A 14,299-nucleotide genomic window follows, 5' to 3' on the forward strand; every position below is an offset into this window, starting at 1 on the left:
TTTCCTGAGACACGAAGGTCTCCCCCGCGATGTCCTGAAGGTTGCAGACGACGTCGCGCTCCTCCTCCCGCCCCGGGCACGGTGCGGGCGTCCCCAAGGCCGGGGTCACCGGTCACTCCGCGCCTTGCGTCTTGTCCTCGGGCGCCTGGGTCCCTCTCTGGTTCCACATGTGGTTGTTGAGGCCCAGCTGCACCATCTGCGCGTGGTGGATGATGAGGGGCTGCAGCCCCGGGCTCTGAGGGGGCGCCGGGGGCTGCGGGAAGGCGGGGCGCGGGTGCCGGGGCGCCGGCCAGCCACGGGGGCGCGGGCGCCGGCGGCTGGTGGCCCGGCCAGGAGGGAAAGGGCGGGGGCGCTCCCAGGGGCCCCGGAGTCCCAAAGGGCATGTGGCTCCCGAAGGCCACCCGGAGCGCCTCCATCTGCGCCTGCCAGGCCGAGTGGCTCTGGAAATAGGCCGAGTAGGCGGCGTTCAGCGCCGAGACGCGCTGCCGCTCGCCCTCCAGCTGCTGGTGCTGCTCCTGCAGGGCGCGGACGTCCTGCTCCTTCCTCCAGTGGGCCCTGCGGGCTCGCAGCCTCTGCGGCTTGAAGGTGTTGGCCACCTTCTTGGCGAAGATATGGGAGCGCTCGTCCAGCCACACCAGGCTGGTGAGCAGGCTGCAGGTGTGCGGGCTGAGCTGCTCCCGCGAGCTCTCCAGGGGCAGGAAGGGGATCACGCAGTCCCGGCACTCGTGCCGCGTGAGGCTGTTCATCAGGGACTGGCCCGCCTGGTGCAGGCCCAGGTGGCAGTCGAAGTTGGGGGTCAGCAGCAGGAGGGTGAAGGCTGAGTGGTCGATGGCGTCCTGCAGGCAGCGCAGGTGGCCGCGCCCGGGCACCTGGAAATCCTCGCAGAAGGTGGCGCCATCGGGGACGCCCAGGCTCTCCAGCCTCTCTCGGACCCGCAGGGCAATGTCCTCGTCTGCCCCCGCGTGCAGGATCACAAAGTTGTAGAATTTCTGCTCTGGCTCCAGCTCGGGGGGCGGGGGGCACGGATTCCAGGCGGCGGGGCAAGCGGAAGGAGGGATGGATGGAGAAGGGCAGGGCGCGGAGGTCCTCGGGGCCGAGGGGGTGGGGGGGCATGGGGGGGTCCTCTGGGAAGCGGTATCTTCTACAGGGAGTGAGAGGGGGGTCTGGTCCTTGTCAGGGCAAGTGGTTTTGGGGGGCAAGGGGAGAGATGCGGGGGCTGCCAGCGCGTGGCTGCACTCCACCGGGTAGCGGGTGCCGCTTTCCAGAGCTTTGGGGGCGTCGGGCTGGCCAGTGGGGCTTGCATCTGGGACCACCTCAGGAAGTCTAGGGCCCGGGCTGTCTGGTGGCATCTGGGGGCCGGCAGTCTCTCCAGATGAGGGGCCCTCCAAAGAGGGGCCCTCCGATGAGGGGCCAGCGCTCTCCCCCAGCAGGGGCCCGGCAGTCACCCCCGATGGAGGGCCGGCTGTGTCCCCAGGTGAAGGGTTGACAGCCTCCTCGGATGGTGGCCAGCTCACTTCCTCAGGCTCCTGGCAGCCTGTGGGGGCAGGTTCGGGCCCGGGGCCTGCCCGGGGCTCCTCACACAGCTTGCTGGGCGCACGACAGCCACGGTGCTGGCTGAGAAGAGGCATGGTGGGTGACTGGCTGATTTCCAGGTTGCTGGCGAGGGAGGCGGGGCTGCTGGTGGATCTCAGAGAACAGCCTCTGCTCCAGCCCGAAAGGCCCTCGATGGGCTTGGGCAGGCTGCGGGTGCCCGAGGGGGACACCGAGCATGGCGGGAGGCAGCCCCGATCGGAGCGAAGGGGCTGGAAGCTCCCGGGGGCCCGGATGACGCCCCAGCCGCACCGGTCCCGGGCCTCTCCCTGGAGCTCGGCCAGCCGGTGGTCGTCCCTGGAGCTGAACGTCTGGAGGGCTGTCTGGTAGGCCAGGTCCCGCATAGGGGCCGGGCACAGCTTCTCCTCGGCGAGCAGGTGGTACACCCGGGCAATGGCCCAGGACAAGTCTGGGGGCTCCTCCGGGGCCTCGGCGCTGTCCACGCCAGCCCAGCGGCGGGCCACGAGCCGGGCCACTGCGTCCGCCCTCAGCGCTTCCAGGGAGATCCTGGCCTCCGTCTCCTGGCCCAGCTTCAGAAGCACCATGGCGTACAGGAGGTCCGCCCCTCGGCAGCCCTGGTGGACCGTCTTCAGCTTGTGCTTAAGGTACAAGAGCTTGTCCTGGCCTGCGGCACCTAGAATGTCGAAGGCGCCAGAGAGCGACGGGCCCGTGCAGGCCATGGGCGCAGGTGGGTGCAGCCGCGGGCAGCAACACTGGAGGCTGGAGGCATGTTCCGCAGCCCCTGCCTTCCTGCATGCTGGGCGTCCCCCGACGTGCTCACCCCAATCCCACGGGGGGACCCTGGGGCCGACCTGTGGGGCGAGACAGACACCGTCAGAAAGGGGGCAGCTCCGGGAGGGGTCCAGACGCCCCCACCTGCCTGCCTTCAGCGCCAGCACCGCCTGCCAGGGTGACCTTGAGAAAGACGCGTCCCCTCCCCCGCCTCCATTTCCTCCTCTGCGACACGAGAGCCGCCGACACTTGCCTGGTGTCCCCGAGAGGGCGACGCTACGATTTCCCCCACCCGCAAATGGCAAAATGTGTCCAGAGACATGAGGTCCCTTGCCCAAAGTCACACAGCCGGTGGGTCACGGAGCTGGGACTTGAAGCCACGAAACGTGGCTCCAGAGGCTGCGTGCGTTGGGAATAATAATAAGCCCAGTGCTGGGATCGTTTCAGGGCATTGTGCTGCCACAGCCTTATGGAAAGTTCCGAGCCCCGATGCCTGGAAGTCAGCAGGCATCCCATACGTGTTCGCTAGGGAGGTAATCAGGCTCCCAGGTGGCCCCCAGGGACCCCCGTCCTGGCATCCACAGCCCAGGGCGGGGCTTCCAGCCGTAACCCAGAATCCACCTTTGTGACTGACAGACCTCGGCAAAAGTGACGGGCTGTCACCAGTGACATAAAACACCAGCTTGGTCACTCTCTGGCACCCCGTCGGGGGTAAGGAAGCAAGGGCGCCCGCCATGAGCCACGTGAGGGGGGCGGCTTGGGCTCTCAGCAACTCCAGCCCCGGTCGAGCCTTCAGATGAGGCGGCCCCTGCCGACCGCTTGACCGTGACCTCATGAGAGACTCCAGCCGGAGGCCCCCACCTCACCTTCCTCCAGATTCCTGACACCCAGTCTCTCTCTGTGTGAGATGATAAGTGTTTGTTGTTTTTATTTATTTTTAAATATGTTCTCCTACCCCGTGGGTTGCCTTTTCACTTTTTATTTATGAGAGAGAGGGCAAGCAGGGCAGTGGGGCAGAGGGGGGGAGAGAGAGAGAGAGAGAGAGAGAGAGGGAGAATCTCAAGCAGGCTCCACACTCAGCACAGAGCCCAAGACGGGGCTCGACCCTACGACCCTGGGACCACGACCTGAGCTGAAATCAAGAGTCGGGCACTCAACCCACTGAGCCACCCAGGCGCCCCAGTGTTTGGTGTTTTGAAGCCAGGAGGTTCCGGGGTAATTTACGCAGCAGCGGCTGATACGGGCTGTGCTGATGAGACACTAGCCATTGCTGAGAGCCAGCTCCGCGCGTGACCGGGCTGCGGCTACTTGTCTTCTATTTCTCAAAAAGAAAGAAAGAGGAAAAAAACGCCAAGCCGGCTCCTTCCTCAGACCCTTGCCTGAGCGACACTGTTCCCGTCTTCAACTCTCAGGCCCAATGGCACCGTCTCGGGAGCCCTACACGTCCACACCCGCCCTTCCCGGGCTGTCTCGCCCACGTCACCTGCTCCCCCACAGTGCGTCACGGGTGGACGTGCCTTGTGCGTTAGACTTTTCGCACTTGTCACCTGTCTCCTGACCCCGGGGCACCAGAGGAGGGGGCTGAGACTCTCGTGGCCCGGAGCAGGGACCTAACAAATACTTGTGGGATAAATGAATGAGTGAATGGGGCCAGAGCTCCTACGGTCCCAATGTTGTGGATGAAACCACGGGCACAGAAAAAGGCCTTTCCCAAGTCCGCACGACAGACGCTAGGGACACTGTTCCAAACCTCGGAACTTAGGCCACCGGCTGCTCAAAGCAGGTCATATTCAGATTTAGAAAAAAAAAAATGCCACTTCAGATCATTCCAGGAGGCTGAGAACACTTGATATGCCTTTCAGCCTGGGCCGGGACCTACTGCCTGGTTCACGCTTGTGCCCACGATGACACCCCTAAGGGTACAGACGTCCTTCTCAACTAACAACAGTTCTGAGCCCTGCCCCCGGACCCTCAGCGATGTCTGAGGGCATCTGTGGGTGTCGCGACTACACAGAAAGGTATCGAGTAGGTAGGGTCAGGGATGCCGCTCACCCCTCCTTGCCCGCGTGGTGCCCAGGATGCCCCCCCCCCCCGCCACACACAGAACGATCCAGACCCAATGTTGCAAGGTGCTGACATTGAGCGATCCTGGCACAGACCAAGAGCTGCTTCGTGAACCAACCCAGCCCCCTTTGCCGATAAATCACGGACCTCACTGCATAAACGATTCAGGATTTTTTTTTTTTTAAAGTGCATTTTGAGTACATACAGGCCATTCCGGGGCCCCAGGGCCAAGGTCAAAGACTCCAGAAAGGTTGGAGACGGCACGGGGAGAGCCAGCACTGGGGGCAGAGGTGCAAGGCGGATGGGACTGAGCCGACGCAGGGAGCAGGGCGGAAGAGAAGCGGGTGAGAAGGGTCGGGGGGTGGAGGGGGCAGTGCTTGGGGGGAAGGATGTAGAGGCAGGTGGCTGTCTGGCTGTTTCAGAAATAGAAGCGGCCTGACATGCCGAAGTGCTGACTGGGGGGCGGGGGGCCGAGACAGCACAGACCCCCCAAAGGCCGCCGACTTCCTCGTGTGGAGGACAGACAACCCACAGGTGAGGGACGCTCACAGCATATCTATCAGCTGGGGACAAACGCCGTGGAGAAACGGCAGGCGGGAAGGAGGGTCTCGAACCCCATGAGTCAGGGGTGGGCGGGTGAAGTTTTAAACAACGTGAATCAAGAAGGCTTCAACGATGACCGAGATTTCATCAGGATGTAAAAATGGAGAGAGTGAGGGGCACCCGGGGGGCTCAGTCCGTTGAGCATCCGATTTCGGCTCAGGTCAGGATCTCGCAGCTCGTGAGTTCGAGCCCCGCGTTGGGCTCTGTGCTGACACCTCGGAGCCCGGAGCCTGCTTCGGATTCTGTGTCCCGCTCTCTCTCCGCCCCACCCCTGCTTGTGCTCTGTCTCTCTCTGTCTTTCAAAAATGAATAAACATAAAAAAAAAAAAAATGGAGAGAGTGACCCATAGGGACATCTGAGGGAAGAGAGGTCCAGGAGGAGGGAACTACGTATGCAAAGGCCCTGGGGCAGGACCAGCCCAGCTTGATGGAGGAGCAGTGAGGAGGGAGAAGGCCCGCACGGCTGAGTGGGTGAGGGGGAGAGAGGGAGGAGGGGGAGGAGACCTGGCGGGGAGTCCGGAGGACTTGAACTTTCACACTGAGGGAGGCGGGACCAAAGAAGTTGGAACCACCTTAGACCTGTCTAAATGTGGTGGCTGTGACTTAGGTGTGCCGCCACGAGGAAGAAGGACTCCGTGGGGCCACACTGGCTATTACTTCAAGGGAAGAAGCCGCAAAGGCAGAGTTTCAGGAAACTGCTAAGTTTTGTCAAGTGGGCAATCAATTCAAATATTTTTAAAACTTTTTAAATGTTTACTTATTTTTGAGAGAGAGAGGGACACAGACAGAGTGCGAGCAAGGGTGGGGGGGGGGGGGCAGAGGGGAGAGGGAGACACAGAATCTGAAGCAGGCTCTGGGCTCCGAGCTGTCAGCACAGAGCCCGACGTGGGGCTCGAACCCACGAACCGTGAGATCATGGCCTGAGCCGAAGTCTGGCAATCAACCGGCTGGGCCATCTAGTGGGTCCCCTGAAGGCCACGGATCTTCCTGTTGTTCTTTAAACTTACCAGGCACAGTCCTGCCTCAGGACCTTTGCACCAGCTGCTCTCTCTGCCTGCAATACTGTTGCTGGGTATCCCCCCCCAGCTCACTCCCTACCCTCCTGCAGATTTTTAAAATCAAGACTGGCTTGATGACAGAGGCGCCTGGCCGGCTCAGTCGGTAGTGTTCGACTCTTGATCTAGGGGTCGTGAGTTCAAGCCCGATGTTGGGCATAGAGATTAGTTTAAAAAAAGGAAAAAAAAAAAAAAAAAAAAAGGACCGCTCTCATGATACTGTGCGTAACTGCCCAGGCCAGAGGGCAGTTTATTTACTGAAACAAATAAAGTATTTCGGCCCCCAGCCATGCCCACTGATATACACACAGCGCGTGGCCGCCTTCCAACGACAGCCACGGAGTCGAGTGGCTGCAGAGGTGACCACGTCGCCCGCCTGCAGAGCTGAAAACACTCACTCTCTGGTCCTTTACAGAAGACGTTTGACGGGGCGCCTGGGTGGCGCAGTCGGTTAAGCGTCCGACTTCAGCCAGGTCACGATCTCGCGGTCCGTGAGTTCGAGCCCCGCGTCAGGCTCTGGGCTGATGGCTCGGAGCCTGGAGCCTGCTTCCGGTTCTGTGTCTCCCTCTCTCTCTGCCCCTCCCCCGTTCATGCTCTGTCTCTCTCTGTCCCAAAAATAAATAAAAAACGTTGAAAAAAAAAAAAATACTCAGAAGACGTTTGACAAGAAACCGGGATGTGATTTTGCACCCCCGATCCTCAGAGGGGCAAACTCAACCAACGTGACCGGGCAGAACAGCTCACTGGCCCTAATATCTGTAACCTTTTATTTATGTATTTATTTTAATCTTTGTTTATTTTGGGAGAGAGAAACAGGGCACAAGCTGGGGAGGGGCAGAGAGAGAGGGAGACACAGAATCTGAAACAGGCTCCGGGCTCTGAGCTGTGGGCACAGAGCCCGACACGGGGCTCGAACTCACGGACCGTGAGATCACGACCTGAGCCGAAGTCAGACGCTCAACCGACTGAGCCCCCCGGGCGCCCCTCAGTGTCTGTAACCTTAAGACCAAAAGCCTCTCTCTCTCTCTCTCTCTCTCTCTCTCTCTCACCCACATAATCATCATGCAGCACGCAGGCTTCAATGGCCGTGACCGGCTGACCTGTGTCCCCCTGAAAATCCGTGTGTTGGAGCCCCGACCCCCAGGACCGACTTGATTTCTGCTCAGGTCCTGACCTCACGGGCTCGTGAGTTCAAGCCCCGCCTGGGGCTCTGCGCGGACAGCGTGGCGCCTGCTTGGGCTTCTCCTTCTCTCTCTGCCCTTCTCCTGCTTGCTCTCTTTGTATCTTTCTCAAAAATAAATAAAAAATAAAATAAATAAAATCGGCCTACGCACGTAGGTCAAATCTGTTTGAAATGATCAAGACCGTGGCTAGAAACACGGTCTGATCTGCCCCTTCCACGGCCGTGAGTCACAGGTCGACTGTTCTCTGCGCTCGCCAAGGACTCCTGGGAGCAGCTGTGTTTATAACTTAAAAGGAAAAAACCAGATGCGCTGACATGCACCCTCCAATTTATTTGGGGTGGGGGGAGAGAGCCGGGGGGGGGGGCAGAGAGGGTGGGGGGGACAGAGGATCCGAAGCAGGCTCTGTCCCAAAAGCACCGAGCCTGACGCGGGGCTCGAACCCACAGACTGCGAGATCATGACCTGAGCCGAAGTCAGGTGCTTAACGGACCGAACCGCCAGGCGCCCCGTTCCTCTTCCTCTTTTTAAAACATTTTTAACCACATCTGGCTCCTGGCCATCCCTTCCTCCCCGACTCTCCCGCAGTCTCTGAGGTCTCTTCACACACTGGACAAATCTTTCTCGAGCACCTCGTATTGGCTAAGGGCTGCTGTTGCAGCCCAGACGGGCAGAGCTCACAGTCTAGTTGGAGGAGACCAATAATAAACCTGACCGTGACCCGCTGCAGAGCATGGAACGGGCGGCGAAGAAAACGCGCCAGGGTGCGGCAGTGAGGAACGGGGGAAAGGTTCCAGAAGCCTGAAGAGCAAGGGAGACCTCTGGAGGGAAATGACATGTCGGTGGAGACCTGAAGGAGGTAAGAGAACAACTCAGGTGACGATCTGGGGGAAGACAGTTTCAGGCAAAAGGAGCCGCAAGTGCAAAGGTCCGGGGGCAGGTCAGAGTCCAGCGTGTTGCAGGAATGGGGAGGCGGCCCGTGTGGCTGGCGCGGAGTGTGTGAGGGGGAGGGAAGGAAAGGGGGCGGGGTCCTGCAGGGCCTTGAACGCCACGGGGAGGACTTGGGCTTTTACCCTGAGGGAGATGGGAGCTCTGGGGGGGCCTGTGGGCAGAGGGGAGCAGGGCCTGACTCGGGGGCTCACAGGCGCCCTCCAGTGGCCGCTTCCGGAAGAACGGACTGTGGGAAGCAGGGAGAGGAGCCTGGGACCTGGGGGGAGGTGACCACTGGCCCAGCCCAGCAATGATGGGCGCTGGGCCAGGGGGGGGTCTCAAGGAAGTGGGGGGAAATGGTTGGCTTTGTGGATAATTTGGAGAAAGGGAGAGGAGCAGGAGGAGGCAAGGAGGGTACCTGGGCTTTTGTCCTGAATATTCTAGACAATGAGGAGCGGCTTTGTGGTTAGGAGGGAGAAATCAGAGGTTATCTCAGTCACGACTCCTTGGATCAAGTCCTCCCTGTTCCCACCTCCCCCTTCCCTTCCCTGACCTCACCCCCCTCCACTCCCCCTTGCTCCCTCAGATCCAACCACACTGTTCCTTAAATATGCCAGACTGGATCCTGCCTCAGGGCCTTTGCACTAGCTGTTCCCTCAGCCCAGGACACCCTTCCCCAGGTAGCCACATGGCTGGCTCCCTTGCTGCCTTCAGATCTCGGCTCAAACGTCACTTCCTCATCAAGGTCACCCTTGGCCACCCTGCCTAAAACTGAAGCCCATTCCCCCACACCCCCTGCTTTGTCTTTCTCCTTACCTGACACGATAGATTTTACCTACTTTATTGCACAGGCACCACACCCTACCGGAGTGAGCACCCCTAAGACCGGGATGTGCGTTTGTCTTGTTACACAGCTGTACCTAGTGACTGGCACACAGTAGGCACTTAATAAATACTGCCGGAAACAATCAACGAGTGGACAGAACAGCACCTGGCACACAGTAAGCGCTCAATAAATGTTTCCTGCTGACTCACTCCTCTCCCCAGCAAGACAAAAAGTCTAATCTGCTTTCCACCAGGACTGGCGCTTAGTAGAGGCACGACTCACTCCTTTTGGCTAATGAAGAAATGTTACAGGGGCGCCTGGGTGGCATCTTGATTTCGGCTCAGGTCATGATCTCACCGTTCCATGAGTCGGAGCCCCGCATCGGGCTCTGGAGCCTGCTTGGAATTCTGTCTCTCTTTGCCCCGCCCCCCTTCAAAGTAAATAAAATATTTTTTAAAAATTTATAGGGGCACCTGGGTGGCTCAGTCAGTTAAGCGTCCGACTTCGGCTCGGGTCATGATCTCACAGCTCTTGAGCTCGAGCCCCGTGTCAGGCTCTGTGCTGACAGCTCAGAGCCTGCTTCGGATTCTGTGTCTCCCTCTCTCTCTGCCCCACCCCCGCTTGTGCTCTGTCTCTCTCTCTCTCTCTCAAAAATGAATAAACGTTTAAAAAAATTATAAAAAAAAAAAAAAGAAATACGACAAGGCACGGAAGGCAAAACGTATCTAGATTGCCTCTGAAAAATGTGCGGGAGACTGAAGGGGTATTTGTTCAACAAGTGTTTCCTGAGCATCTACTATGGACCAGACACTGAATTAAGCCCATGACAACCCTGTAAGTCAGGACTATTTTGACTGCCGCTTTACACACAAGAAAGGGAGGCACAGAGAGGTACAGCGGCTTGCCCTGGGTCACACGAGTGGAAAGTAAAGGGGCAGGGATTTAAACCAGGAAGCCTGGCTCCAGGGTTCCTGCCCTTACTCACGCAGCACCTACTATGTGCCGGCCCCTTGCCATGCCTGGATCTGAGGAATCCGCAAGCCAGGCCAGCGGAGAAGCTGCTGGAAATGCATTCTCTGCACTCGGCAAGCATCATCTCGCTTTGCTTATTTGTCCTGACGGAGGACTCCGGGAGGGCCCTGCTTTGCCCCTACTATGTGCCCAGCATCCTGAACCGGGTCTCCTGGCACGCGGCAGGTTGGTCATAAATGTGTGTTGAAGGATGAACACATGTCCCTATTCAGAGGAGGAGCCGGGCGCAGGCAGGTTTAGGGCCCACCCCCCCCCCGACACCCCCCCACACAACCCCCCCCCAACCTCCAGCTTGCGTGGGTGTCCCCGCGGCGGCCCCTTCCCAACCTCCTACTTCAGCCACAGGGAAAGGGAAGAAAAGGCCCCGTGCGTGAGGCTCTCTGGGGCCACCCAGATCAGAATGTTGCCAGCAGCCACTGGGGGGGGGGGGGGGGGCGACTTGCAGGGACTCGGAGGCGAGGGCCAACCAACCAACCCTGTCCCCCACGGGAAGGGGTGGGGGTGCGGGGGGCCGAGCTGAGGGAAGCAGGCTCCTGCCGGGGAAGCGGGTTCCGGGAGCCCCTGGAAAAAGTGGTTTCAGGGCCCCCAAGGGGCTGGGGGCCAAGAGGCGAGCGGGAGAGGCGGGGCTGGCGGGGCTGGAAGAACAGGGACCGGGGAAGGGGGCTCCAAGCTCCCGGAGGAAATCAGAAACATGGGGTGGGGGGCTGGAGAGGAATGGGGGGGGGGGTTGGGGAGAGGTACCGGATGTTGGGGAGAAATCCGGGTTGGAGGACTGCTGGGTGTTGGGAGAAGTCCAGAAAGAGTTGGGGAGAGATCGGTGGCGTTGGGAAGGAATTGGGGTGCTGGGGAGGGATCCGGGAGGGGGGGGGTGGACTTCGAGGTGTTGGAAAGGAATTCGGGGTGCTGGAAAGAGATCTGGGGTGCTGAGGAGCAATGGGGGGAGGTAAGGAGGAAGCAGGGGGTCGGGGAGGACCAGGGCCACCCGGGAGAGGAGCCGAGCGTTGAGGGGGACACCGAAGAAGGGGCGCGAGGGCGCCATGAGCTGGGGGGGGGGGGATGCAGCTGGTCGCGAACCCTGGGGAGGAGCCGCGGGCGTCGGGGGTGCCCTCCCCCGCCGACGCTAACCCCCTGGTTCCCCCCGCCACCTACCCGGGGTCCCGCTCCGTCCTCTGCGCGGGGGCTGGTGGCCCGGCGACGGGGCCCACGACTGGCGGAGCGCGGACGGCGCGCAGACGGCTCCACCCCTTGGCCTCCGCCCGCCCCTTCCGCGTCCCGCAGGGAGCCTGGCAGGAAGGTGAGGTCACGCTTTCCCGCGGGACAGGGAAAGTCCCCGAGACACCCCGCAGCGAGGTCCCGCTCCCCCCCCCCCCCCCCCCCCGCTCGGGCTGTGGCCTTCGGCAAGTTTGGGCACCTCCCGGGCGCAGGCGCTGGGGACCACGAGAGGGACTGAGCCTGGCCCTCGGGGCGCCCACAGTCTGGGGAGAAAGTAACCACGGTTCACAAAAATGGATCATCTCGGCGAGTGGTAACGCTTTCCACTGCCGCAAACAGGGGCTGGAGTGATATCGGCGGAGGCCTACCCGAAATCGGGCGGAAGGGGGGTCCTGGCCACCCTGGGGGTGGGGTTGGGGATCCCCGGGTGGCTGGGAAAAGAGCAGCCAGATGGCCTTTCTAGAAGCTGCGGACACGATATTTAAACATTCGTAAGGGGTCCTAGCCTTTTTGAGGGGGTCCCGGACCCAGCGCCCACATGTCCATTGGGCAGAGTTAAGATGTGGGACCATCGTACTCTCAGCCACCCCCCCCCCCCCGAAAATGTTTTCATTTCTTTTAAAATCAGAAAAACAAAAACAATGACTATAGTCCCATCCTGGGTCATGGTCGTCTTTAAACCAACACAGTTGCAAAATATAATTTTTGTTTATTTGCTTTAATGGACGAAGGGCCAATGGAAATCATAATGCCTCTGACCAGATTTCTTTGTCAGTGTGGAGACGCTCGGAGCCTCTTCTGAAAACACCATCGGTAGGTACATAAATCAAAGCACAAGAGGTTTACAAGGAGTGTTTTGCAAGTAAAAATATTCACGAAAATGTTTTTAAAAAGCAACTTCGTGATCCATTATCACTAAATGGGTAAAGGAAATGTGGTTCGTCCACACACGGGAATATTATTCGGCATTAAAAAGGAAGGAAATCTGACACTACAAGGACCTTATGCTCAGTGAAACAAGCCAGACACAAAAGGACAAATCTTGTCTGATTCCACTCGTAGGAAGTCCCTAGAGGAGTTCAATTTATAGAAACAGGAAGTAGATGGTGGGAGCCACGGGCGGGGGTGGGGTGGGGTGGGGGGGGAGAGTCAGTGTTTCATGGGGACAGAGGTTCAGTTTGGGAAGATGGAAAGTTCTGGAGATGGGGGTGGTTGCACAACGGCGTGAGCGTGCTTAATACCCCTGAGCTGTGCACCTAAGAGTGGCCAGATGGTAAATTTCATGTTAAGTCTATTTTACCACAATTTAAAAAAAAAATTGTGTTTGGGGCGCCTGTGTTTGTGGCTCCGTTGGTTAAGCGCCCGACTTTGGCTCAGGTCATGATCTCATGGTGTGTGAGTTCGAGACTGGCCTCCGGCTCTGTGCTGACATCTCAGAGCCTGGAGCCTGATTGAGACTCTGTGTCTCCCTCTCTCTCTGCCCCTCCCCTGTTTGCGCACGCGCGCTCGTGCTGTCTCTCTCTCTCTCTCTCTCTCTCTCTCTCTGTCTCAAAAGTAAATAAACATTAAAAAATAAATTTAAAAAATAAATAATTGTGTTTGGGGTGCCTGGGGGGGGGGTTCAGTCAGATGAACCTCCTACTCTTGATTTCTGCTCAGTTCGTGATGCCAGCGTCATGGGATTGAGTCCCGAGTTGGGCTCCACGCTGAGCATGCAGACTGCGAAAGAGTCTGTCTGTCTGTCTGTCTGTCTGTCTCTCCCTCTACTCCTCTCCCCTGCTCGCACGCTCTCTCGCTCTCTCAAAAAAAAAAAAAAATTGTGTTGAATACTTGTAAGATAATCACTTTAAAACACTTTTGAAATGGAGCGCCACCGAAACACGCTTAGGGCTATACCTTTCTACTTACCCCCACATTAACTGACAAGATCCAATAACCCCAGTGAGTTTACAGTGGTGATGAGCGCGGTATTTCGAGTTGTTTGCGGCAATGCAATCTGATATGAAAATCTCTGTGGTTTTCTATTGGGGACAAAGGCGTAGCTCCTGCCGTTGCCTTCATTCATAATTGAGGAAATGGTGAATATCGGTTAAAGTCAGTGGAAATCAAGTTGTGAATTTTTTTTTCCGTGACTTCATGAATTCCGTCATGGGGTTCTGAAGAGGTCCGTGGACCCCAGGCCGAAGTTCGTGTAAAGAGTCATGGGAGGGGAATCAAATGGAAGTTATACGGATGCTATTTCCTCCCCACCTAGGGTGCCTTGCTTAGCGTGAGTCTCTGGCGGGGGAGGGATTTTATTGAGCACCTACTGTGTGCCAGGCATGTCTAGGCTCTGGGAATCCACTGGGGACGGAGGAAGAAGTCCCTACCTTTGGAGCTTCTGCAGCTAGAGGTGGAGAGGCCATTAAACCCATCTTCCATGCCTCTTGGGTCCCCCCCCCCGACTCTTACCAATTTTTGGAGTTTCATTAGGTACCTGTCCCCACACCGAACACCTCTCGATGGTCATCTGATCCTTGCCTTAAAATAATCCTCCCAGATGGACTTGAATGTGCCCATTTTACAGGTGAGAGAACTGAGGCTCAGAGAGGGTAACCCAGGCTTCCAGGGGAAACCCTGAGCTGCAGATGCGTAAATCTGACCACCCGCAGACCGGTACAGTTGCCCACCTCCCGTTTTCCATAAAAGAGGTGAGGTGCCCTGTGCCTATCCAATCTCTCTCCCTCCTGCTCTGGTGGGGGCGGGGCCCTCCACGGGGTGCCCATTCAGCTTTTCACTTTTGCACACACAGACACGTATCCATGAATGTGACATTTAATGCTCTTTGGTTTGCTTTTTAATTCCCACCGGCCAGAAGTGAGCAAACTTTGTTTTCCTGCTAAAGGGCCGGATACTAAACATTGTCAGCGTTACAGACCAGGCCAGACCGTCCAACAGTTTTCTGAGCCAGTGTAGGTAGCCCCACCTTGTTCCTTTTTATTCTAAAGTTTTTTTTTTAATGTTTTTATTTATTTTTGAAGGGGAGAGAGAGAGAGACAGAGCATGAGCGGGGGAGGAGCAGAGAGAGAGGGAGA

The 14,299-nt window shown here is 58.3% G+C and overlaps 1 protein-coding gene and 1 long non-coding RNA gene across 4 annotated transcripts in view; one reads left to right on the forward strand and one right to left on the reverse strand.

Annotated features, from left to right (window-relative positions):
- Window positions 1-11,270, reverse strand: TICAM1 (TIR domain containing adaptor molecule 1). Its single transcript, XM_053898574.1, is given in 3 exon segments — window positions 1-272; window positions 274-2,402; window positions 11,163-11,270. Coding segments are annotated over 2 exon segments (2,157 nt in total). The 5' UTR covers window positions 2,271-2,402; window positions 11,163-11,270; the 3' UTR covers window positions 1-112.
- The window catches only part of LOC109255998 (uncharacterized), a 10,208-nt gene continuing 7,104 nt past the window's right edge, over window positions 11,196-14,299 (forward strand). For 2 of the 3 annotated variants that reach the window (XR_008420690.1, XR_002075459.2), the window contains exons 1-2: window positions 11,380-11,538; window positions 11,957-12,038. This is a non-coding gene — a long non-coding RNA (uncharacterized LOC109255998). Of the gene's footprint in view, window positions 11,308-11,379; window positions 11,539-11,956; window positions 12,039-14,299 lie in introns of those variants that run through there. The other variant, XR_008420689.1, reaches the window with a different exon arrangement.

Source organism: Panthera pardus, unplaced genomic scaffold, assembly GCF_024362965.1.
Source record: "Panthera pardus isolate Hobbes unplaced genomic scaffold, ASM2436296v1 HiC_scaffold_8, whole genome shotgun sequence".
Classification (NCBI taxonomy): domain Eukaryota; kingdom Metazoa; phylum Chordata; class Mammalia; order Carnivora; family Felidae; genus Panthera; species Panthera pardus.